The sequence below is a fragment of the Corvus cornix genome, chromosome 2 (assembly GCF_000738735.6).
Source record: "Corvus cornix cornix isolate S_Up_H32 chromosome 2, ASM73873v5, whole genome shotgun sequence".
Classification (NCBI taxonomy): Eukaryota; Metazoa; Chordata; class Aves; order Passeriformes; family Corvidae; genus Corvus; species Corvus cornix.
In genome coordinates this window covers 57,937,149-57,964,539 of record NC_046333.1, presented here as the reverse complement: position 1 = coordinate 57,964,539, position 27,391 = coordinate 57,937,149, and the positions used below count along the sequence as shown (strand labels likewise).

Sequence of the window (27,391 nt, the reverse complement as noted above, 5' to 3'; positions counted from 1 at the left end):
TTATCTTGTGAACCAAAAAAAATTAGTCCAATAAATGGCTAAATTATTTTGTGACTTAGTACAGTTGTGGAATTTGACGTCAAAATCAGCTTTCTTTTTTCATTTAGGAGCTCACACCTTCCCAGCTTTTCTTGTTAATGCAGTAATCCCAGCTGTACCATAAGCAGCCATCAGAGCAGTTGTGGGTTTATACAGCTATATGGCCATGTAGATGTTTTTTTCACTGTGTGGTGGTGGATAGTGCACTGATCACATTTGGAGATACTAATGGAGGAAAGCCGTAAGTCTCTAATAAACCCACCCATGGGCATTGTTTATAAGGGAAGAAGGTTTTATTAGAAGAAGGTTTTTTTAGAAGTGGTCTTTTTACCTGTACAAATCGAAATTCTCGCCAGTTGACATTGTTGCTGACTGAAGGTAAGGAAGTTATTCCCAGAAGAACAAATAAAAAAAATCCTAAAATTCCCAAAGCCAAGTAAGAGTCACTAATCCAGGCATTGGTGTTGCTGAGTGGTTCTGTTTTATTGTTCAGTACCTGAAGAAAAGAAGAACAGGTGTATTTTAGTGATAGCAGTTCTAGCATCAATAAGTAGAAAAAAATGTCCTTTGTTAAGTAAGATCAGAAAGTCAAAATATATTCTATTCTTGAAGGTATATGGAGAAATACTGTTTACATTTTCCCTGATTACGTTTTTAATATGTCAGCTATCTAGGAGGAAGACTGAGGCCAGAAATCCCCTCAGCTCAACATAATATCAACAAAACGTAGATATATCAATGTTTAAAAGAAACACAGAAGCTAGGAATATTACTCTGTTTTAAAGGACATTGGACAGTCCACATGGATTTCTGAAGCTCAAGATAGAAGGCAGTATTTTAACAGGGCCAGAAGAAAGCAAGACATAGATCAGGGAACAAAACTTACCTGGGAGATGATTCCTTTGCTGGTTCTCCAACTTACGAAGGCACGCATTGGAGTAACGAGAGTGAACACAACGTGCAGGGAAGCAAATGCCAAGGCTATTAGTCCAAGTTGTTTCCTACACAGCATCCATTTGTCCAGCCAGTCTGGAAAACGGCGGTATTTGGTACCTCTGTATAACTGAATAATTGCAGCAAATATACCAGGAAGATAAACCAAGGCAAGAAGGATGAGTGCCATTACAGGGCAGACCCGATTTGGAATGGTAATTGCAATAAAAAATGAAAAGTTATTTCTTTCATAAATATAAGTGTAAATTACATCAAGAGCCAAACAGTAGAAGAAGAAGAATGCAGTTAGGCCAAGGGACAAAAAGATGGGAAACTTCCATATTGGAAAGAGTTGCAGAGGGTAATTTTCTATTTCCTGAGCAGCCAAGAGGGATCCCTTATCTAGTGGAGTGAGACTCAGTGCACGAACAATATTCATCACCATTTGTTTAGCTTCCACATCATCTCCACAGACAAATACCTGCAGACAAAAACAAACAGAAGTTTTATTTTTACAGATTTTTGTGGCATTATCTACTGCTGTCCTGCCTAGATATGGACGGTAAGCACAAGCTTCCTAGGCTGCTTGCTGGCTTTCCTGCTGACCTTAATTAAGATAGGCAAAAAGTAGCCTATAGGTACTTTTGCCAAACAAGTCAAAGAACTTCAAATATGATTCTTTACTTTGGGGATGGAGATTGTTTCAAGTGGCAAAATTTTATATCTGGAAAGAGCAATGTATAACATGCTTAATACACATCTTTGCATAGAAGACTTGAAATACTTTTCTGAAGATCTGCAAGTAGTTTTTAAGCAGCAGATTTTATAGGACTAAATTGAAGCAAAATTTTCAATAGCAGTAAGTAAGAGCAAAATTTTCAGTCGCTGCTATAGTGGTCCTTAAGTACTCCAGGGAAGTGAGAACAGAGATCTTTAAAACATGATTTCCCTGTCACGAAAGTAAATATTAATTCTTTCCAGGTCTAGTAAAATAGTGAAAAAACCATCTTTTCTGTGAGTACATAAGACAATCATCCTTTTGGAACTGGGAGAAAGGGGGCAATTTCTGCTCTTGTTGAGATGATGAAGGCTTATAGAGTCTAGGATTGGAAGCCCTTGGGTCCCTAGCCAAAACCATTTATCTGGCAGTGGAGAGCAAAGTTAGCAATGGTTTGAGTAGCTGAGTGATTTCATGTGTTGTACCAGAGCACTGTCCTTTGAAGAGGCAGAAAACAGGGCCATAATAAATGATTTTTCTTCAAGTAAGCTGCTGTATTGCTTCCTACAGCCAGCTCTGTGCTTGCTGGCCTGTGATTAAGGAGCTGGTTAAAACAGTTTGCACATACTGATGTTGTGTTAAACTTAGGTGGTGATGATTTAGAACACTTTAGTAATTTATTCTCCTTTCAGCATACTTCTTTTGCCCATACTCATTGCCCTGTTATATCCCTTGCCTCCCATGTTCTGCTGTCTTCATTTTATTCTTGCTTTGAAAATTCCTCCTATCTCATTTCTGTCTAACTTTACAACCCCAATGAACAATTGATGTAACTCTCCTGAATGTCGTGTCTCTTTGTAGCTCTGCTGTCTTCCTTTCCTTACTTCTCTAGGGTCTCTAAACACCTCACTGAGTTCAGAGGCAAGCTATTTATATTCTTTGTCATGCCATATAAAAAACCCAAAGTATATTTTAGCTCACATTTAGTTTGAAATGGGAGATTACAGTGAAAATACCATCTCAACCCTGCCTAATTCTGATGTCCCAGGTGTGTTTTGTGTAGCTGATAAGAAGCCATGCAATGTGTAACTCTGTGACAGAGGAAATCCCCGTTGCTCAGCCTTACCTGCCGGCTGGCATCCAGAGTGCCCGACTGCAAAGCCCAGGCTGACACGGTGTTAAAGGCTTTCACAACCCTACTGCCAGGAAGCAGCTGAGCCAGGTACTCTGCGTTGGATTCAGGATACTGGTTTAATTTCAAGTTGTTGCTTATGTCCACCAAGACTTTTCCATGGAGAATTTCTGCTAGTGGTATAAGAAAGTTGTAGTGCTGCCTCTGGATTGCTATAATTATGATGGCAGCTTTCTGCGCTGCCTCCGCATGGCTCAACACCTCTGCATCCTTGGGAATCAGGTTGGATATTTGGGTGCTCCGGCTTCCATACACCACGGGATAGCCCGACTGAATCATCTTATGTCCCAGAGCTCGCCCAAAATCTCCAGTTCCAAATATGCACACTGTCTCTCTTTTGTTAGAAGTGTTAGGAGCCAAAGCCATTATGTTGGAAGAATTTTTATTCATCTGTTAAAAGAAAAAAGTAATAGGAACAAACTAAGCAAAACATCAGGCTCTTGGAAATGAAAGGTTTGTATTCACTCTGGGTGTACAAAATAGACATCTTAGCATCTTCTTGCCCTTTAATATGATTCCTGCACACTCTTATGAATACGCAGTCTCAGAAGATTTATGTACAGTTTTAAAAAAAACATTCTGAATATTCAGTTCTCCATCAGTTTTCCAGCACCCTCTTTTCCATCCATTTTATGGATTTTAACATCCAACTGAACTGTTTCAGTTTTCCTCTCTCAAAGAGAAAATAGAATGAAAATAACAGGAGCAGAGAGAGCAAGGGTAGCACACTTTTCAGAGCAATTTCTGCTTACTTATGCTATAGAAAAGCATTGAGGAGGAGTATGTTTTTAATCAGATTAGAACCTGGAAGGTCTTTTTCAAAATACTTTAAGAAGGGTTATTATAAAAGGTAGCTATAAACCTATCTATTGTTGTTCTCAGTATTTCCTTAATGCAAGTAGTCAATTCCAGTTTGCTTTATTATTGTTCTTCAATTTCCTGAAGAACGTTCCATGAAGCAATCGGACAGTGGACATGAAAATTTCATGTTGAAAATAGATTTTTTGATACTTATATATTACTCATAGTAAAATTCTCTTTGAGGTTTTATCTCTCCTCCTTTATCACTGCACCTGGCAACTTCAAAGTCTTTAATGTATTATCTATGCAATAGCCGTGTGGTCGCTCTATACTTGCAGAGTGAGACCGATGATACAAATACAGAATCAAAAAGGTCTGTTCCAAAGGTCTTGCAGTAGGTCCAGATACTGTTCTCCCTTAACAAAAGGTGAACTCAGAGCAGAAAACCTAAGACATCCAACAGGAGATCCTGAGACACCCATCTCTTGGACAGTCCATCAGTTTGGTACTTAGAGCAGCAATTTAATTTGCAGGAGCCCTGATTCAAGTCTTTTACTAACTGTCTTAATTAGAGCTGTGGGAATAACAGATTTTCCAATTTGCTGGAAAGAAATCCATGAAACGGTTAGCTAGAACCAAAACATCTGCTTTGCTCCTGCTGTTTATGAACCTTTTGCTTACATTCTTCTGTGAAGCACCATTCAGAATACTGCAATTTAAACATACTGCCTTTTAAAAACACTGAGATGATGTCTTCACTTCCTTTTTTATTTTTCTCTAGCCGAAGCAGTTTTTGCTTTTTAAAAATCTGACATGATTTTAAATTATTTGACCCAATACTTGAATTTGTTTGGTGAATAAAAAAAATCCAGCCTCATTTTCCCCCTACATGCCATGACTTAGGGATAAGTGTTGTGAGTCAAGCATGCAAACATCTGTGACCTATGCTGTAGGGTGCAAGCTTTGCTAGCAAGATAGACACATAAATTCTTATTCTGAGAGTCACGGTGAAGATTTTGGCTTGGACTACCTCTGTATGTAGCTATGTAGCCCTCAGCTGGCATCAGTGCCTGCCCAGCAGCATTCTTGCACTGAGCTGTGGGAGCCCTGGTCTAGAAAGGTGCTAAGACAGTTGCTTCTGGTCATGAGGGAAGGTGAGGATTCGGGCAGAGAAGGGCTGAGCACCTGTGTGCTGGAGGATCTGTGTGGCTCGGACAGGTCCCATGGGATGCTTTGCAGTGCAGCAGGGTGTTAACCCTGGCTCTGTGCAGCTGGACTCCATGTACTTTGTCAAGTAGTACACTGAGCATGAAAATAGATCCTCAAAGGGACCCATCTGAATGTGTCTTGCATATTTGCGTGCTCTAACACATGCATAAAGTTGCAAAGTCCTTTGACATATTTGAAAACCATTCTCTGAGGGCTTTATTAATGTCCCACGAGGCTCTAATATGACTCAAAGTTATAAAATTCCTTTCTGGGGTTAGTCTGTCTTTCAAAAAGAACAGAAGAGTTGCTTCTGTAATATTAATAAATGGTCCAACTCCATAGCTAATGACTCAACTCTTTTTCCTTTAAATTTTAGTTTTTAACAAAGTAGTCTCCTATCTACAATAAAAAGTAAAACTTATTTGTAACATGAAATCATCCAGGTCAAAACATCTGTATTTGTCCTCAAGAAATCCTCAAGTTATTGCTGAGTGAACATTCTCCTCTCCAAAGTAAGACTGAAAAAAACCGAAACTTGGATGATATCAAGTATTATATTTGGTAGATCAGTCGACCAACAAGAAATAAGACTATAAAGTACTTCCACTCTTCACTTATACTGAACATCTTGTTTTGCCAGAGAAGAGAAAAAGAGGGAGATGAAAAGAAAAATTAATGGAAGAAATATTTTTTTTTCAAAATATGGTTTCTTGAAGTACTAAGATGTAAAGGAAATGTATAAGGCATAGAAAGCTGAAGAGAATTAAGGTTTTCTTTAGTACTTGTGGCCTAATTTAGCTTAATACCATTTTTAACAAGAGAGACAGTTTGCTTGAATAAATTAAGCAGAATTCACCTTTTCTTTGTAAGAGTTACTTAATAAGGAGGCCTGTAGCTTTTATGATAGCACACATTATGTATTAGAAATAAAATATTCACCAGTGAACTTTTTAACGAATGAATTATATCTTAAAACTGATACTGCATCTGCTATTTCTGAAAATCCCATGTAAGACAAAGCAAGTTTACTTTTAAATTCCAGGTCTTCTGGACCATGCTGACTTCTAAAAACACAGTAATTCAGTTAATTTTCTCCATAGAATCCTTCTTTTTCTTCCTTTCAACACGTCTTTGTTGTAGGCTTAGCAGTGAATATCTGGAGGTTAATTCAGGCAATAGGATACCAGCATATAGAGAGTGTATAGACATATCTTGGCACTGTTGTGTGTATTTGAAGAAAATGCAGCATCCCATGGCAACTGTGTGGTTGTAAAGTCAAAAGAAGGAAATTGGACTCCCAGATTCATGACAGAGGTAGCTGGACTGTAAGAAGATAGTAATTTTCTACAGGACGAGGTGTTTTATTGTCATGTATCAGGGTGAAAGATGGGAAGCAGAAACATATTGCAAGGGACACAAGGTTTGTTTGGTAACTGGGAGCTCAGCCCAAAGGCTGATACTGGGCTATCACTCAGCAGTCAGTGGCAGTGGAGCTCTGCTCCATGCCCATGGGTTAGCTGGGTGCTCTCAAAGCACCAGAGGAAAGAAGAAATACCAGCAAAGAAGCATGCAGTAATCATTGTCTGTTCTTTTACATATGTAGCTATATATTTTCTGAGAAAAAGCCATAGAGATTTGTATGCATACATAATATTTTTGCTTACATCCATCCCCCTAACATTAGAGCACTAGTAATGCCTTTTGTTATTTGAAAGATAATCCATGTAAGCTTCTGCAATGATTAACCACGTCCTTTCTCCTCTGCATTTTGTACTCTTCTGCACTGAGTTATCCTCTTTTAAGGAAAATGGTGGTAATCTCTGAGTTTAGTTGGTCAGTAAAGATAAAAGGAGTTGCTGAATGAAAAAAAAGAAGTCACCCGCAACACTGTCATTTTTCCCCATTGCATAAACACTAGGGGAAGTGAATGAAGGTGGAATGTTTCATTAAACTGTTATATGCAAACATTTGATTATGCAGGAAATTGAATTAAGACAGGCACATTGTTTTGCACATGGGAAAAAGGAGCGATATCCTGGTAGAAGCAATACCACAGTTGAAGTACAATGCCAAAAGTGGAAAGGGGGAGATGGGATGGATAATGGAAATGTCAGAAAGATGTAACATGAAATGCAGATGGAAGATCAGCAGAATGATTCAAAAGTTAGAATGACAAGATGAAAGGAGCAGGAAAGAGTAATTTTATTATTTCCGTTTAAAAAAGGAGCAAAACAAATTGCTCTGGTTGTGGTTGTGGTCTCAAGAGGTTATGGAGTCCATCTCCCTTTCTAAGGCAGAATGAACTGTGTTTAAACCAAGTCTGACAGATGCTTGTCTAACCTGTTTGTGAGATGCTGAATCTCCTTGCTTACTGCTTTCTCAGCCATTTTATTAGGCAGATTTTCCTATGAGCAATCTGTATTGCCTCCCCCACAGTATACACAGCTGTCAAAGCTGTCAATTTCCCCCCCCTTCTGTTTGCAGCAGCCTTTGTTGGACATGAAAGCTGTTACCATTTCACCCTTTTCTTCTAGAGATAAAACAGTCCCACATCTTTCCTGCAACTTATGTTTCTGAGAGTGGTGATCTTTCTCATGGCTTTCTTCTGATCTCTCTGGGCTAAACTGCTCCAACTGTTAATTAAAAGTGTGGTGCCAAAACTGACTGCAGTACTCTCACAGAGATCTTACCAGATAGAAAAGGATTGGTTCAGTTGCCTCATAGATTACATGTAATTCAACTGTCACATTTGTCTCATTCACAGCACAGCTGATTCAATAGTCACCTTGTGATGCATTAAGGCGATGAGTGCTTTAACAAGTAGTGTGTGGCAACAGGGACCAAGATGTGGCATGCCACAGCTGGTGCTGAGCTCATGATTTGCACACCATCCATGTGTCCGATTTCCACCTTGGACCAACTTTAGTCTAGCACTGTAGCCTGCATGCCCACTAGGAGCTGAATGCATTTGGGTCCACCTAAAATACATCTTCTGGCTCACCTTTTGTGGTAAGGAATCTAATTTCATATATTCCAAGATCACTCTGTAATGTAAAGCAAAGCTTGAAATGTGATGATCTGCTTCTACATCTGAGAAGAACTGAAATACTAATGCAAATGCACCCTGTTACACCCGATCCTTTAATTGGAATTCTCCCATGCCACTTGCTCCATCCTTGATTTCTGTAGTGTTTTCTGACTCAGAGCTATGTTGTGCACTTGTCCCTGTTGAATAGCACCATATTTTTTCAAACTGTAGCTTCAGTTTTTCAAGATCATTCTGATATACAGGCTGTCCTCTAACTTGCTTGCAGCCCTTTTCAACTTTGCCAGATTGTCAGCTTTAATGAGTAGAGTGTCTATTCTGGCATCTACGCCACTTAATGAAATTCTGGAATAGGAGTTTTGCCAGAAGAAACCCCCTGTATATCTGCAGTAAGTGCAGTCTTCTATTTTGACAATGGTTAACTGAAAGACTGGAAAATGTTTCTTTTGCTAGTTCCACAGAAGCCTACTTTTTATTAGTTTAATCTAAACTGCATTTTTGTGGTTTGCTTTTGAATTTTTTTTCTAACATTTACCATACTAAAAAGTTTGCTCATGTCGAGTTGTATCACCTCTTTGATTTCCAAGACCTGCTATCCTTTTATAAGAAATAATAGGGTTGGTTTGGAATGACTTATTCTTAATTAATTCATATGCCTCTCATCTGTCTCTTTCTTACCCTTTATTTGCTTCCTCTGTTTGTTTGAGAGTTGTATTTAAATGGAATGAGCCGTAATTCTGCATTTCCTCTTTCTTCTTACATTTAAAAGTAGCTGTAACTGCCTGTCCGGTCTTTCAAAATCTTAGCTCTTCCACACAATTCTTAAAGATAGTTATTTACAACCATAGAAATGCTTCAGTTATCACCTGAACAGTGTGAGATGAATTCCATCAGCCTCACTGATCTTGGGTCACTTAACTCAAGTAAGCATGACCTAATCTCTTTCTTCTGTCATTTAGCAAGAATTTCCAGCTCTTTGCTCCTGATGTAAACCCTTCTATCATGGTTGACCCTTCCAGTGTACAAAAAGTGAAATATCCATTACGGAGTTGGCTTTCTTGGAGTCATAGTCAATAGCTTTCTCTCAGTTGAGTGGTGGATCAATTCTCTCCTTGATTTTTTTTAACAGTTTATATTTTTACAAGAAACCTTTTGTTATTCTATATGTACCTTACTAATTATATTTCTTTTTGTGCTGTGGCTTTTCAAATTGCATCAACATATTAGCACAATTCTGTGCTTTTCCATAGATTTTGGTTTATGTGTGTTATTTGACTCTGAAGTTTCGAAGAACTGACAGCTCCAGCCGCATGGCTCTCTTATGGTAGTCCTTGCTCTGCATTGCAATCTTTATGTCTCTGCTTTTAACAGTTTCTTTAAGCAGCTGCCAATCTCCTGACCTAATTTTCTTCTCAAATTGTACTTCTTGTGAAACATCACCTTCCCACCTTCAGAATCTAGTATACTCTGCTTGTTACTCTGCTAGGGGAACAAATCCATTTTTGAGCACTTACTTGATGTTTCTTGGTTGCCTGTGGTGGCTCCAAGCTGTGACAGAAGCTCTGTATTTTCCCCTCTTTTTCCACCCTCTTCTACTGGGATTATGTTCTTTTATCTCTTGATTCAGGGCAAAAGTTTAGAAGACAAAGCAGGATATAAGGACTATGAGAAGAGAAAAGGCCAAAGCATAGCCAGAAATTTGACCCACTGCAATGCAAAAGAAAGGTTTATAAGCAGGTTATGATAGGTTATGGTGTTGTCTACTGTAGCAACTAGTGCCAGGATTTAAAACACTGGTCCATCTATGTTTTTCCTCTTTTTTTCTTTTTTCTTTTTAAGATCATGGTAAGAATTGTAATCCCAAAGGTGGACATAAGGATTATACACACAACAAATATTATGGGACCGTAACTTTAAAAAATGAAGAGTCAAAGGCCTTCTTGCTATGTAAACTAATTATTTTTACTGCTGTTTCCATGTAAATAACAGCAAGGATTCTCTTACTCTATGCAAATAATAGATAGTGTTAGGGATGAGAATGGCCTCTCTGAAGCAGCTTGCCCTTGCTCTAGTACAGCATTCTGGAGGCAAATAAAAGTCCTGACATAATACATCTTGCTCATTATATAGCATGCTGAGTCTAGGTTCATATGTGTGAATTCATACACAGAAGTCACGACAACTGTATTTACTGCATATTGCAGCGATTCTATGTAGTAGAATATGGGTATGAGGTCTGTTTTCTAGGATCACCAGTCCAGAAAAACCTTGTTTCTTCATATTTCCAAAGGGTTATTTTTCTATAATGATGCAGAGACTCTTGGATGGACAGTTTGGAGCTTATTAAATTGAGTCCATTGCACAGATGAACTCTAATAGTACCTTGCTGCATGGAGAAGTTAATTCTTCCCTCGGGGTCACTAACCTGCGATGTTTAACTCTGCTTGTAAAATAGTGAAACTGGGATATCTGGGATAAGCGGTTTGGGTACATACCCTCATCTTAAGCTACCATGACTTCTTACACCGCCTCATAACCACACTGCTCTTTTAACACTGGGGATTTAGCTGTTTCTGTTTTCTTTTATTTATTTTTTTTTTCTTTTTGGCTTTTATCTCTCTCGTTTTCATTACAGCAAAGATCACCTGAGCTTTCTCACACAGCATCCACATAGATAAGTCCTCAAGCCTCTGCTGGAGGCTTTTTTCAGTCAAAGTTCTGTATCTCTCTGGTCAGGAAGCACCTGGAAGCATGCAGTTCCTTACAGGGATTCAGGAACTTGCTTATATGTAAGCACTCAGGCGGGGCTGAGCACGTGACAACTCATTTCTACAACAGAGCATGTCTCTTCAAAACATTTTGAAAACAGATTCCCACCATCACTACAGAGAGTAAGCCCTGAACGCTGCTGGACTTGATGTGATTATTTATTTTAATTTTGCTAGGCTCCTGTGAGCTGATCTTGAGTTGGCATTTAAGGTTGAAGTGGTGAAAATAAACCCTTGTCTCATGTCCTGCAGACCTTCCTCATACCTCAGAGCAGACCAAGCAGGTTCAGTCAGTTTTGCTCTCCTGATCCCTCTGTGCACACCTAATCCCTCCCTGCCTGATAGACATGCATCCTTCTCAATCATGGCTGGTCTGCCCTCCTGGTAACCACGGTGCTTTGACAGCATCCTAATGGCATGAACTTATGCTGGTGGCAATAAAGAGCGCTGCCTGTGACCAAAGGTGCCAAAGGCAGTAGACATGGCCAGGATTATTTATTTATTTATTTATTTACTTTACTTTTTAAATATCAAGCCTCTGTTTCTCATTTTTTCCTTTATATTCTACATACCTCTATGTGGGAATGGTGAACTTGAACCAAATAAGTAGATGAGTACAAATGTTTATTTGGATTTATACTTTTTTCTCTGATAGTTTTTAGTTTCCCATACTGTCAAGTTCTCCAAATTTAAACAGTTTCTTTCTCGAATAAAGTTAATTCTTCTTATTGTCTTAAATGTTTATTGCATTACTGGCAAGTAGAAGTCATCCCCACCTTCAGGGTTTCTTTTGTAAATAAGACTCCTGCTTTGTCTTGTAATCTATGATCAAAAGGTGTATATTAGACAAAAATGTCTTAATACAGTAAAATTACACATAGTAGCCCATTAAATAGAGTACAAAAAGAGAGAAATTATTACTTTGTTTCTTGCATGAATAGTACTGCATCTTTGGAATACTTTATGAAGTATTTCACACATGCCTAATGTACAGTAATCCTGTTGTAACTTGGAAAACAGGTGAAATGGGATTTAAAATTCTCCTGAGAAAGACATGCACACTACTCTGAGGCAGTCCCATTTACTTAAAATTTCATTTTACTATTCCCGCAGAGAGACAAAGAACACACTCTATAAAAAACACTGCTTCTTATAAGCTGACAGCTATGGAACCAAATCTGCCCTAAATTATAAATTGCATTTTCTGTTTCTTGATACACCTAAAACTAAAAGGCATGTGGCTAAACTGCTCTCCCATGATTAATCCAGTACTTAAACACATAAAGAAAACAGCAGAATAGCTCCAACAAACTTATTACAACAAATTATTCATGAATTTTCTTTCAAGCAAATGAATATCTGCTGTTCTTCTCAGCAGAAAATCCTGGGCTCCAATTTTTGACAAAGCTGATAAAAAATAATTGTTTGAGAGAATAAATCCTCCTATGGAGGACATTGCATTTCCCACATCTTCCCTTTTTATCAGGAGTACACTAAAACTGCCTGGAGGCTCTTCAAACAGATGAAATATAGTCCTAAATAGATGTGCTTAATGTTGTCTAAATCATAGCAAAGTACTGAGAGGGCTGGAAATCTCACCACCTCCAGCTGCTCCCATAAACATGTAAGACCCAGCTATAACTTGAGTAATTTCCTCAGTCTCTTCAGGGCTGTTATTCTATTCTGAGGTTTGTAGGTATTAAGCTTTAATCTAGCCTATTCAACTGCAAGAAGAATGAAAATATTTCTTAAAACACCCGAAGGTGAGCAAGTGGGAGGGAGAGAGAGACCTGCCTACAGTGCAAGGGCACTGGGTTTATCCCAGCTGGCCCAGGAGATGTTCTGAGACCTTGAAAGACATGCTTGCAGATCCACCAGGCATAGAGGCACCTCTTGGATTCCTGCCAAGTGGTTCCCTCACTGTGAAGCTATTCTTTTGAGCATCTTTTATCTGCCATTTAGAGACATTAACAAGTAGCTGCATCTCACAGAGAAATACCACTAGAAATAATGAAGCCTGGCTTCCTAGGGGTTTGTGTTTCTTGACTGATTATAAGTGCTGATTGAAACTTTCCAATCACAGGAGATGACTCCTATAACATTTCTTCTCTTGGATTTTAGATATTTCAAATTTATATAGTCACATTATAGTCTTTCATTTTTCAGGACCCTTCTGTGGGGTGTTCAGCTGCCCTTCTTCATGCAACATGAGAAGAAGAGAGCACTCTGCCCTCCTGGTATATTGGTTTGAAATCATCACTAAAAAAATGATTGGGGAAACACACATGAATGTGAGACACTCATGTGCCTCTGCACGAGCAGAGAAATCTCACATCCTACAGAAATCAAAGTAATGGACACCCTAAAAATTTGTGAAGTACACACACCCAAATGCATGTCTGTACCACCAAAAGAGAAGGAAGCAAGTGAGGAACGGCCCTTCAGTTTTGACCCTATGTAATTGTGGTCTCTTGAAAGTAATGGAATTAGCTGAAATTACACCAGCAACCTACCAAAACCAGACCTTCAGAATATTAAAAATGTAAGAGGCCATGCCCCATATTTATTATGAGCTCCAGGAGAGCATAAGAAGCCTGACTCTCTTCCCATTTACACTAATGCATTGTTGATTTGCAGTTGGCTTGCTTTTGGATCAGGTTGCATAAGTGGGGAAATGAAGCCCAGTTGTTTCATTACACCTTTCACAAAAACAAGGGAGAAGTGGCTCCAGTGGTGCAGTGACAATGTTCTTGATTGTCTTACGCTCTAAGAAATCTGAGAAGTGAGAATATGACGAAATATTTAAGGAAACAGAGCATGAATGTGAAGTTTTCTTGCCAAAACAAATAAATGTGGATTTGCAACATTTCTGGAAAGGGGCCAAGCAGATTTTACAGGAAGTTCATTAATCTGTGTTTAAAGACATGTGATTGGACAATCCAATGCAGTGGATAACTTCATCGGTCCCCTTACTCACTTGATGTGAAGTGTACTAATTGCATTTACTTGCTCCTTTTGGTTTCCTTTCTTTATTTTATGTGGACTTGAATATTTTCCTCTCTCACTTGACTGATTTTGAGTGGCATCTGCAGAGACATGCCTGCCTCCAGGACAAAATAAACACTGATATTTTCAGAAGAAATTATTCCTCAAAAAAAACCAACCAAAAACCCAAAAACAAAATTAAAAAAACAAGACAGTGAGATAGATATTTTTATATGCTGTTGCATTTTTCAACATGGAAAAATTCTTATCAGGCAATCTTTGAAATTCTTCTCAAGATGGAGAAAGTTCCCCTTGTTACTGAGCCACTGATTTCAAAACTCTTTAAAAAATAACCTTAAGCTACAGGCTTTGAAAATTAATTGCTGAGAAGCCTGAATTTAGAAACATGCTTTTAAAACAGAAAAAACCCCAGCGATGGGATTAGTAAAAAATTGACAGAGATGTTCAGGGCAGCATCCTATACTGAGAAATTGAAAGATCTAACATTTATTTTTGTTTTTATTTTTTGACCAAAGCTCCCTTTGAGTTCAGCCCAGGTTTTGCAAATGCCCAAGCTGCTGCTGGTGATTCCCGCCTGGCAAGCAGGGATGGGTGTGCACAGCAGTGAGTCACTAGCTTGTCTCCCAGCTGAGATGTTGGTACAAATGACACCTCTCTGCCAGGGTACTGCCTTGAGGCACTGCCCTTGGGGCACAGCACTGCCACCAAATTGCTATCAGGGCAGCCAGTTAGCCTGTGCCACTGCTGGGGGACAGGAATTCTTACAAAACATCTCTTACAAATCCCTGTGTGCCAGGGGCTGCAGCCTTCAGAGAGAACTCACCCTGATTTCTGTCTTTTGCTTACTCCTGGGTCTCAGTCAAGGTCACTGGGTATCTCATGTTCCTACCCCTGTGAAATATGTGGGGTCAAGGCAGAAGTCACTCTTGGTTCTCTATGTCAAGACCATGCAATAAGCAAGAAAGGAGTGAAGGAAAAGGTGGATATTCAGAACAGAGACAAATGGAAATCTTCTTAGTAAACTTAGCTGAAGAGCAAATAAGAGGGTGCCAGGAGGTCTGAAACAAAGTGTCATGCTGCTTTTGTAATTGCCTAATTGGACAAAATAATTCCTTCCTGCAGGGTGACCCTCTCTTGCATCTCCACCAAGGAAATGCAATACAAAATAAGGAACTGAGTTTTCAGAATAAACCCATTGTCTTTATTGAATTACCATTTTATGCTATTATGATTATTGCATAATTATCCACTTGTTGTGGGTACTCATGTCTTTTTATACATTTCCTGCTCTCACAGTCATCATAGCATGGGACCACCCCAGAGAAGCCCTTTGTCAAACATTCCTCTGCTTCAATGCCAGAAAGTGTTTTGCTCTTTGGCAATCTTAGTTCTTAAGGCTTGTTTATCTAGAGGCCTCCAGAAACTTGCTCACATAGCTGGCATTACTAAAGGTGGCAGGCAACGGTAAAACACTTTGATCCCAGTCCTCAGGTGCTGTAACTTGTCTGAATTGGATGGGTGAGCCTTTTCACCATTGATCAAGCAGTTTGTAGCAGATTATCATAATTAAGCACCTTTGAAGTGCCAAGTTATATGAAGCTCTGGAGCAGTTCAGGTTTCAGAACTCAAATCAAATTCATTAATATTCTCATTTTTTAGGGATATCGTGCTCTTTATGAAGTGGTTTTTCTGGACATTCTTATTTGTCCTGGTGAGGCTGCTCCACTTGGGAAAAGCACATGAAGGGAAATCATCCAGAGCTAAGAACCTGTCCTCACTCCTGATTTAATCCTAACCTCATGTTTTCCTAACCTAGTCATGGGAGCTGCATCTCCCAGTGGAAGGTTAGACCTAGCCTTGCTTCTGAACCAGGCTGATCTGTGTCACTCTGCCTATGCAACAAACAAGGCAGCTCAGCCAAGCATCAGAAGAGCAGTCCCAAGCCAGGTAGCCTGAGTCTGTCTCCAGCATACTGCCACCACCAAAGTTAGAGCATTTTTCTGGTAACCCCACCAGGAGAGACATTGCCTCAACAGTTTAGTAAAATAAAAAAAATTAGCTTAAAGTCACCTTTGCAATTGTGCTTCCAGGGCTGTACTCAGTAGTCCCTATGAAGTTGGGAGGAAGCTTTGTCTGTTCTCTAATTAATGCTTCTGCTGCCAGCTATTCCCACTCCTCCTCTGTTTCCAAGAGGTACCCGTGTAACCAGTGCTTACCTGAGCTCCACCCACTGCCTGGCGCAGTCCCACCACCCTGCCCAGACATCCATGGCTGGGAGGAGAGAGTTGTTGGGAGCCCAGGAAGGGCTCATGAGGACATTTGGGAGTGCACCCATTTCTCACAGCCCTGCCTACAAACATCTAATAAGTGAATTTACTGAGTATTTTATTGGCAGTTCTCTCACTAAGGGGAGTACATGTTGGAGAAATTTTGAAAAAGAAGAAAGTAGCTGTTTCTAAACAGTGATGTCAAAAGAGGAAAAAAAACCCCAGTATTTTGTTGCAGAACATGCAGGGACAAAAAGCTCCCCACATCTGAACTGCAGTAAGGATGCAAATGTGACATTTAAATACCTGTCCCTACCTTTTCTTCCCAAAACCCAGCTTTCGAACCCCAAAGTCAATAGACATTAAAATAAGAATACAATAAAAATAAAGTCAAAATGCCCATGCCTCTGAAATGTCCCACAGAAAATAAGATATTGAAAATGTTGCAGTTCCACTCTGCTAGCTCAGCAACCAAGATGAGAATGGAAGAAATACTGGCTCAAATCTTGAAGTTACCAAATAAACAGGTTTAAATAGAAATAGACTGGGAAGCAGTGAAAGAGACTTTAAAATATGTAATTACTAATTACTCTGCCTGAAAGTGTCAGTTGCTGTCTGTATTTTTGAGAGACTGGGTTTATAGGGAGCATCCAATGCCCACGCTGATGGAGTTTTTACTTTGGAGTAGCTCTGGTCTGGTTCTGTGAGCTTAATTGCAATTAGCTGTGAGATTGTTTTGTTCCACCCATGAGCAGCCAAGATTGCATGTCCCCAGCTGCTCTGCAATGTGAGGCACAGAATGATACGTGGTGGAGGGCAGCAGATTCATTTCCAAGTGAGCTCCTGCTCTGAAATCAACCACTAGTGCAGGCTACACACTTTGTTAGTAATTTCTCAACACAAAGTAGCCCCTTCATCTGGTTATCATTTCTGCCTGTAACTAAGAGAAGAAAAGACATACCATCTGCCAAAAAATGTACAAATACGAAAAGTGCTTAATATATATTTATAAGAAAATTCCAATAAGGAGCAAGAAAACACAGCGATGCTTGTTTTCTCAATGACTATTGCAATATTTTGGTATGTAGTTACAGTGCTACTTCATGTTAGTCTGAATCATTACTATTAACAAATCTAGGAGCTTCACAAAGGCCACATCTAAAAAAGAATTTTCATCTTCCACTAATTGCATCATTTTATGAAGTCTTAACAGACTCAAAAAAATTGGCCTACAGTCTGAGTGACAGTTTGTGTTGCAGATTTAGAGAGGATATGAAATTTTCCTATATCAAAGCTGAAGAACAGCTCTGACAGCTGCAAATGTTCTCTGAATTAATAATGTGGAGCTGGTATAAGACAATGTTTAAGAAAAATCCGTTTCTTTCTGCAGCATTGAAGCCCCTTGCTTATAAAATATTAAACAGGATTAAAATTGGTATGCTGCTTGAATGGGAAGAGAAAACTTGAAATCCACATATGAATCCAGAAGTGAAAAGAATCATTAGTTCCAACTTTTATAAGGGATAACTTATAATTCGGGGTAAAACAACACCCTGCCCTTGCTACTAAAATTCAAACCGATATTTTGGCTCTGGCATAGGAAAGAAAATCCACTTTCTATCTTCATCATTTAAGCCCCACTGACCAACCCTTATTTGCAGAAGCTTTCTTCACTTTAACTATAACAAACACCTCTGGAAGATTAAGTAAGCTTGCTATCTGCTGTGTAAGCTCTCTGAATATTAATTGACAAATCTGAAGTTCTGGTTTGAAGTTCACCTTCAGAAATGAGAGAGATCTATATCATCTGTGTAAAACTCACCTGTGCACTCACCTGACGCAGTCCCCCTAAGCAAGTCAGTGCTTTCCCAGCTGGTGAGATGCTGTATGTGCTGGACCAAGAGCTGCAGAGAGGTCCTACTGCCTGGAGCAGACACAGAAACAGCCCAGCTGGTGTTTATCTCATGGAAGCCAGGGTGAGTGCACAGGGCAGGAATATCTGAGGGGATGTTGCAAGCCTTTTCTGTCTGCGTGGGTTGAAAGAACTTCCCGTCAAAGTCTCAGGAAAAGTTCCAGCCTTGTATTTACAGCTGAGATGAAGCTGTGGTTGCTTTTGTCATGCTGGCACTGACTTGCCCCTTGGCTATATGCCAGGCCTAAGGTTTGGCTTCCTTTCCCTACTCTTGGAAGACTAACCAGAATTGCAGAAGCCAGAAATTTTGTAGAAGCACAACAGCAAATATTTGCCTGGAAGGAGAGCTGTTTCCTTCTGCCATGGCTCTCCTGTGCCATTCCACCTGTAGGTAAGGACAGTAAGGTTGCCCCATTGGGATGAAAGGAAAGGGAAAGGAATTGGCATGGGGATGGTTGAAAGTAGCTGATCTCTGAAATTCTCTAGATATTCTTCATAAGGGCAGCTGTCCTATGGAGCCAGTCTGTGATGGATAAGTGTTGAGAAATGAGTCTTTAAGGGATAAGCCACTGTGTAGATGAAAATTTTGTGATGTTACATATCTGTTTGAAATGGGACATAATTCCAAACAGATGAATTGAGCATCATTGAACTAGATAATAATCCAGATAAGAGCAAGGGGCTAAGAGACTCCCACTAGCACTGAAATTTTATAAGTTTGAAAAATGAATTGAAGGGGATTTAAATAATATAGCACTCTAGACTTGCAAGCAATGTCTGACATTAAAGAGGAAGATAGTAAAAGAAAAATGTTTTTACACAGTCTTCACTTTAGGAAACTTACTGGAAACTAATTAGAAAAACACACTAAGAAGGAAGAGTCATAGAAAATATAAAACACAGAGGTAATTTCTAAAAACAGAAAGAAAGGACAAGAAGAAATTTCATTCAGAACAGTCTGTGACTGCACTAGGGCTGAAGAAAGTATATTTGAGAGTTTGAGTTCTAGAGAAGAGATCAGGTCCTGTCTGAGATTTAGAACAGAAATAGCCTGTGTCACTTTGTATACTGTGACAAAAAGCACAAACCAGTGTGATGCCTGAACAACTGGAAGAGATCCAGGAACTGAAGAAGGTGATATCAATTTGAAAGAGCTTGGAAGATACAACAAGGCGCACCTGGCATATGCCAAGTGTACGACCTGGCTCAGAATGTCCACTGAGGCAGTGGATGTGCCTGGGGATAACCAGTGTGATGCTCCTTTTCCGGTGACCCTTATATGAAGATGCTGCCAAGAATTGTGTTATTACACTTAAATTAAAGGGAATGGAGAGGAACAGAGTTGGCTTGCAGAGTTTAAAACCACAAGGCTAAGCCCACAGAAGATATATGAGAAATAAATGTACAAATTCATAATAGATGGGAAAAAGGGCAAGTGTTATGCAGTTCAGTGCATCAAGTTGATCTAAGCATTGAGTTCCTGTGTAATAATGAGCAAAAAAAAATCTGAAAATTATTAGAAGCTATTTTCCAGTGGATAAATACCTTATGAATACTAAAAAAAAAGCAGGAAAGCATTGAATTGTCCAACAATTCCCACACCTGTGTGATGCCTCCACATTGTAAAGCAGTGCTTTAAAGAAGAGCTGGATATACTTGTTGATCTGGAACGACTGGAAGAACAGACAGAATAGTTCTCGTAGTTATAGGAAAGATGAATGAAACACCCCGTTTGTCCATTGATAGGCCTGAAGAAACAAAACAGGTCTGTTACGCTACGGAGAGGAGATATGGTCAGTGACAAGTACCTCTGTCCCCTGTAAATCACGAAGGTCCTGGTGGGTGTTCGTAGTAGCAAAAATAAAAGAGGGTTTTTTTGTTAACTTTTTGAAACATTTGTGAGATGCACTGTTTTCTCAGATGTGTGTTTAGGCTGCATTTGGCACTTGAGGCAAAACGTGATAAATTTTGCAAACCTTTCAGATTAGTAAGACTTATACAGATGACATTTAGATTTGATGAAAAAATACTGTCTCAGAGCAGCCCTGGAAAGAAACTTTGCTTCTGGGCTGAAGGTGGACAAGCAACACTGTAAATACCATGTAACACAAATAATAATAATCTTTAAAAAAACTAGCAAAACCCCAAGTAGATCATCAGAAAATATTCAGCAGTTTGTATTCTCCAAAAGTATTGGGTGCTGAATTATAAAGAGAAATATGTACCTAATGTAGCTTCTTGAGAGCACTGTTGTGATCATCTCACATGCAATTATTGAAAAAAATGAGAAACAGGAGGAATTAATTAGACATTTCAGGCCTTAAAATAAATAATCCATGGAGGATTTCAGGGCATATGTTGATGTGGTCATTTTAAACAGCGTGGGAAAAAAAAAAAAGAGAGATAGCAGTAGTTTATGAGTTAAAAAAAACTTAGGTATACTCATGGGGGGAAAAAAAGAAGATTTAGTCTTAGTTATGGAAATAAACAAACCCATACATTTTTATTTACTGAAGGCTAGTGCTGTTTGAAACTGATTATAAATCATCAGGAATTACCAGAGCCTGGCCAATGGCTATTTTTCATTATTTTTCAGTTATGGAGTGTGACTTGCACCTTCAATATATCCTTGAAATTGCAAGCTGCATTTCTAGAGTTTTTGTCACTGCAGCCAAGTCTAGAGAGATATTTTCTCATCACTCTTATTGCAACAATAGCTAATGAGGCTAAGAGTCTTCAGAAAATAGTTCATATCATTGAATGCAAGATTGAATTTAGCCTGAAAACATGAGAGCAGTGAAGTCGAAAGCACTACTGGGGAAGATCTTCCAAAGCATATGTGCCAATAATTTCAAGATTCAAATGCATAAAGAAAAGACCAGGGACATGGGAGGGGTGTGCTCTACTTTGTGTCCATCTCTGGCGTCCTTATACATGTTTGAGGGCTCATCTCTCACACTTCACCCTTCCTTTTTCTTTTTTTTTCGTTTGTTGTTTCCTATCATCACTTGTCTGTGCTCCTTTTTTTAAGGAAAAGAAAAAAAGAGCAATGGTGTTACAAAGCTGCATGTTGTTTGTAGGAGGTTGTTTCCCCAGGCTCATAGTTACTGTGGAAGAAGAGATGACAACCTTCTAAAAAAACCCAGAAGGGAAAAGGAGGCACAATGCATGTCACTTTGTGCTGCAAAATCTCCATCAGACAGCAAACTCACGCTGGGACCAGGGAGATCCAGGACACACAGCTAGGATGGCTGTCCCTGAGAGAAGCAGTCCTGGTGCCCTAGGGGAGCCAGCATGCCCACAGGGATGCCACAGGGCACTTCAGAGGCTGATGGAAATTTACTGATAAATGCAGCCTCAAGGCTGCTGATAGACATTTGTATCCCTCTGTTATATCACTGTTTGAAATATACTTGGTTTTATGTTTTCCTTGGCAGGGAAGGTGTAGTCTTGGGAATGTACATTTAAGTTTTAGCATCTGAAAAAAAAGTTCTGGCTATAGCTTTGTAAGTGCTGCCTATGTGCAGCCTTCACAGACAGAAGAACATAATTTTGCTGGGGGTTTATTCTGAGGTCCAAAATTACACAGGTATTCAGGATGGAAATCAACACTTTTTTGAGGATTTATGCATTAGAGATGGCAAACACCACAAAGCACACTAGTTAACCCAAATCTCAGACATGCCAGAGTAAATTGATTTCTCCCTGAAAACCGCTCCCTGAAGGGTACAGAGTAGCATGGTTTAAACATAACCTTTGTCCTATATTCTGTGTCCCTATCGTGGCATTTCTGCACATAGCATAGTTTCTTGAGAGTGAAGTACTGATTCCTGTTTAGGGGTAACTGACTTGACATGAGCTTTCCCAGAAACAGGAAAAAAAATTACCCTTCACAAAATCACAGATAGAGGTGTCACTTTTAAATCCATGGATTTCCCATACAATAGAATTGTCTTTGATTGGAAACAATTCAGCATACTTTCAGTGAAACTTGATTAAAAAAAAAAAAGTGTTTAGGACACAGATAATATTTCCATTTCAAATAAAGTCAACAACATTTCTTTCTTGAATTTTGTTTGACACTGTTTCATGTGATGGTTCACTTGCTTCCTTGTGCTCAAACTCAAGCTGTTGACTGTCAGTGTTTGCTGTCAGTTTCGACGGGGTTGGACTATCCAGACCATTCCTGAACATAAGCTCCAGAACTTTTGACAGCTTAAGATTTCTTTCTTGCACAGTACTTTATCCATGAAGCCTGTGAGGAAAGCAGTGGGCATGCAAGCAGGTGAGCAATACAGGTCACTTGAAGTTGCATACCAAGATAAACAGCATTTCATAAAGTACTCAGCAAGTGTAAACATGAGCCAAAAACATACACACAGAGATGAGCTGTTGTGTGACCAGATATTCCAAGTTACGGAACAGGTGTTTTTGGAAGAGACAGTAATTTCTAACTTCTTTCTTTCTGTATAAATCACTAACCTCATCCAGCCTGTCCATGCTTCATTTTGATCATCTTCTAAGAAAGAATTTGAGAAGTGAAGGACATGAGAAGGGGAATAATTTTTCTTGTCAGAAGTGAGACTGACACAGGAATGAAAGTCTGTAATGGCTGAAACACTTTTCCATTTTTTGTTCTCAGCTTGGCTGAAGCCAAATCCTAGTTTGGAATTCTTCCTCTAAAGTTAATGTTTTCAAAGGAACTACACTCAAATATGTGTGAGATGTCTCAGGTTTTTATTGTGTCTCATTAGTTTTCAATGCACATGTGAAGATCAGTAAAGATCCTGGAGGGACCTCTTATAATACTGTCAGTAGGAGATGGGAAAATGTAACTGTGTAAGCTTTTACATTCTTAGTGTTATTTTCTATTTTTTGGCTACCTGCAATTTGATTTTAAGTGGGGATTAAAGGCACTGAAGACACATGCAGCTAAAATATCACAGGTTCTTTATGCTAAATAAAGGTAATTTTGTTCAGCTGGTGTTTATCGCCTATTCACAGAGTGACACTTTCATTTCTGAGATGATAATAACCGTTCAGTATCAGCATTCTTTGTTGTTTCAGCAGATAAAGTTACCCTGTGACCAGAGATAGCTGTTGTGTATGTGTTTGTGAAGGCTGCTCTGGTTTCCTGTTGCATTCAAGCTTGTTGCTTAATTTCTAAACAGTCTTTCCTTAAATAACAGTGAAGAATGTGACACTATTGTTCACTTAGTTTCTGGGAACATATTCTGCTGGTGACAGTGCCTACCAGGAGGCCAAAATATCCCCCAAGGTAGTTACTGTCTGATGTAGAGAAATATGCAGGACTAACTTTAACTTCCTAGCCTTTCACAGATAAATCATACTGTGATTTTATGAGATGGAACGCAAAATACTTGTTGCAAGTATTCTGGGAAGAACACCCGGGTACAGTTAAAAAAGAGCATAAAGTAAAGCACACTGAAATATTTCAGTCAATGGCCCAAAGCAAAGCCTAGATTATGATCAGACTGATCCATTCTGGAGTTGGAAAGGTGTATTTTTCCTTGGGCTGTGGGGAGGTATGAACATTGCACAAAAGTAATGGTGTCACACTGGGACTGGTTTATTTCTGTGGAGTGTCCTCAACAGCTGGAAACACCATAGTTTGAAGCTCACGAGAATGGGTGCTGTATTTTAGGTTGTGTGTTAATGTCCAATATAATTTCAAAATGATGCTAGGAAGAAAAGGTGAGTTTAAGAAATATTTATTTACAGACCATGCCTTTGAGCTGAAATCTGCCTAGGCTGTATTGACTAGATCTTTATGGTCTACAAGCCATATGGGTCCAATAAGTCATTCCAATATATCTAGTGATTTTTCTTGAAAGAATTTACAAATATCCGTAAGTCAGGGATGATGATTCTCCCTGCTTTATACTTCTAGCTGAAATTGCTTCCATTTCGTGAAGCTGAACTGTCATATTTAGAGGAGGTTAACAAGGGATGTTTGATATTTTCTGAAAAGATTAATATTGCTTTTGAATATTTTTATACCTGAAAAATTTTGTAGACCCTTCAGCTGAAACTGTTTTTAAAACTTCACTTAACCTTCCCCCTCCTTCCCCCCTGCTCCCCCCCCATTGTATCCTTTTCCCACATTTGGGATGCAACAATATTCTGAAATTTAGAACTGCTTGTGAGAGAGAAAATAGGCTGTAGAATTTCTGTCCATAACCATTCCAGATTATTGTATCCTATTTATGTAATGTCTTTACAGCTACTGTCTAGCTAATTAAAAAAATGAGCCACAAGGATAACAGCAGCATAGAAATGTAGAAAGATCAACTGGTCAGTTTTACGGACTTGGAAAGAATACAAAAGCCTCAAATCCATTTTGAGCAGCTCACTCCAGCAGCAAGATACACTACTGGCATAGCCAGACTTTTTACTGAGTTCCATAGCTGACAAAATCGCCCCTACTGCCAAAATGCTCAAACATATGACCAAATCACAGGAGCTGAACAAATTACTCTGTATCAGTTTAGCCATGCTACCTTTGCAAGTCCATGCTCTTGACTTACTCCAGTAAATGCTACCATACCAGTCTAAATGTCTTCCTCTGAGCCCTGCAGGCCTAAGTGCCCCATCTGACCAAGTCTGACTGCATGTGCATAGTGTTTGTGTCTTGCTTTAATCTTTCCCCACACTTTATATAAATAAATTTTCCAGACACAGATGTCTTAATATATATTCCTTTGTATCATCCATAACAGGAAGAACTTGAAATGCATCATTTTTCTTCTAGGCTAGTTAGACATACAGAATCTATTTTTGTTTCCCTTCTTTTTCTTTGATTTCCTTTTGAAAATGGGGACTTCATTATCATGTAGGCAATAGCCAACAGACACAGACAGAAATAAATTTAACATTTAGTCAAGGAGAAATAATTTTGATATTTTTATATCTGTGCTCCCTTTAGAAGGGTAGAACTTCTTTTCCAGTGATACATTTATGATATTATAATTAATCAGAGAAAAAGAAATTGTACTGCATTATGAAAGAAAGCAATAAGGTAGAGACATGAAGATGAATAGGCTACTTAAGTGAGTAAATGATTTCTAGTGCCAGCCTGACAATGACATAGAGGACTTGAGTGTCTGTAGTGCTATCAGGTCCCTCAGACTCCCCTGTAGTTTTATTCAGGGCTTTTGAGGGCTTATGACATTACTGGTCATCATTACTGTGCTTGGCCACCAAGCAGAAGACAGAAGAGGAAGTTATTTGAACAACACAAGATGCTGGTTTCACTGAGTAAGATGAGTTTCATTGGAAAGGATGAGTTTGAGTTCTTCAGAAATGATTGTGAGCTGTTATTAAATGACATAATTCTTCCAAAAGGTCTTGCTTTTGATTGTGGCACAACAAACGTTCTATTCTCAAAGTCTCTTCCTTTCACGGTTTCCTCTCACTGACCCCACAGCACTGACCATTCTCTCTCTGCTCCTCTTCTCCTTCTTCTACATTCCCTGTCCTTTCAACTCCTTTTAAAGTACGCTTACTACTAGCAGTGATTTCCCTGGTTTCGTCAGACACTCTCCCAGCCACATAAAGGTTATTTTGTGAAGGTGGTGTTTACACCTAACTCAATGAAGTGGGAATGGGAGGTCTCCCAGAACAAGTTAGGATGCAGACGTTCAGGTTTCACAAGAAGCATTTCACAGACAGGTGAATATGGACATAAAAACATGCTGACAGCAGCTCTGTATATGAGAGACTGTACATGAACAAGGGGAAAATTTCTGTCCTCCATTCCCCCAATCCACTTCGTTATTTAGAAAAATCAAAACATCAACAGTCAGAAGGTTCAGGTAGACTGTATTTGATGCTAATAATGGGACTGGAAACACCAGCATGTATTGCAGTAAAGCTATTTTCATCTTGACCATTCTCATCTACATCCTTTTATTTCTGTGAGAAGTTATTTAAATGTGTGCATATACCTCAGACGAGTACTCTGTGTTTTGCATTTTTTTAAAGAATGTCAGGAAGTTGCAATAAATATCTCCATGAAATTTGCTTAATAAGAATTTTCAGAAGCATTTGTCATATTTCTGCTGGCAAAGTCAACCAAAGACTAATTTTAGCAATGTGAAAAGCTGCTTCTATTGTGACAAAAATTATGGCCTAAGGGACAGAGCCACCCCCTCTAGAAATGAATACTTACAAAACCACATTTCTGTCAACAATCTGATGGTAATGCCATGGGAAGTTACTAATGGGAAAGCAGAGATGTCAGAATAAAAAGTGTTCACCTTCTCTAAACCAAAGAGGCTTTATTTATTCTTCCAAGCAATAGGCACAATTGAACTGTCTCTCTGAAATCTCTGTCTCCTATAGATGATATGCTTGGTTTAGTACTAACTTGTACTTCAACTTCTGTCTCATGTACTTGGTATTTTTTGGCATCATGTAGACCTTATTCTCCAGGGAATAACGACTTTCTTAATCTATTTTTGTGTTGCATCCACAATTACAACTAAGCAGTATAGGTACCAAATACACAAGAAAAAACCCTACACCACGTATTTTGTATGGGCTGAAAAATGAAAACTTACATATCAACACAAGTATTAATTCAGGTATTAGCAGTCTAATCAGAGTGTTCTTATGAGTTTCATTTTGTGAAAACCAACACTTCAAATTTTCCAATTATTACAGCTCACTCCCAATCATAATGCAATTGATGCTAGTACCCACCAATTTCCTCATCTCCACCCCTTTATCCAGCATTATGCTCACCCTTCTTCTGTTGGTCCTCAAGAAGCAAGGGAGAGGGTTCTGGCAAGTTGTTAGTGTCCCGGGTTCTTCACTGGGAGAAGTATGGTGCTGCTGAAGATCTCTTCCATCTTACTCTAGGATCAGTGTGGGGCTACTTTTATATGGTTCTCAGCACGTACTGCACGTTACTCTTTCCTCAATGGTCCACAATTCCTCTTTATATCTATATATACTATTTATAGTATGTTTTAATTACCTGTCTTGAATATTTGTTCTTTGTTCCCTTTGTTATCTCTAAAGCCAGTTTTACCAGCCTCCCATGGGCTTAATGACCAGTAATTGACTATTACTAATTTGTTTATAGCCCAGGAGCGTCTGGTTTCATCCCGTCTCCACACTTTGAGCACCTCTCCTGTAATCTGTTACTTGTATAATCCTCTACACCAGTTTCATTTCAGATCATAGCTGCCTCTATGCGAAGCAGCTACTGCTCCTCTCCTATCTATTACATACAGAAATAGCAAAAGTATCATAAAAATAGGCATTAAAATACACAAACCTAGAAAGCTAAGCTAAAATTTAAACAAATTAGGTAATATTCACCTGGCAGGTAAATCATTTTTGGTACAGCTCACTGAGGTAAAACGAAGGAAAAGGCAGTCCAGGATAATATAAACTCATCCTGACGTGTCCTAGCTCCCAGGCTTTGGAGATGTAATACAAAGTTTTTGGGATCCTACTCACAATGGCAATGC

At 39.0% G+C, this 27,391-nt stretch overlaps 1 protein-coding gene across 3 annotated transcripts in view; it reads right to left on the bottom strand.

Moving 5' to 3' along the window:
- Nucleotides 1-26,802, bottom strand: part of STEAP4 (STEAP4 metalloreductase) — a 28,708-nt gene extending 1,906 nt beyond the window's left edge. The window contains exons 1-4 of one of the 3 annotated variants that reach the window (XM_019285360.2): nucleotides 26,658-26,802; nucleotides 2,817-3,272; nucleotides 926-1,453; nucleotides 371-535 (exon numbers count right to left, since the gene is read on the bottom strand). In XM_019285360.2, the coding sequence (XP_019140905.1) occupies nucleotides 371-535; nucleotides 926-1,453; nucleotides 2,817-3,272 (1,149 nt within the window). In that variant the 5' untranslated portion in view covers nucleotides 26,658-26,802. Of the gene's footprint in view, nucleotides 1-370; nucleotides 536-925; nucleotides 1,454-2,816; nucleotides 3,273-17,801; nucleotides 17,987-26,657 lie in introns of those variants that run through there. The other 2 variants (XM_010399201.4, XM_010399202.4) reach the window with 2 other exon arrangements.
- Nucleotides 26,803-27,391: the final 589 nt, after the last annotated feature.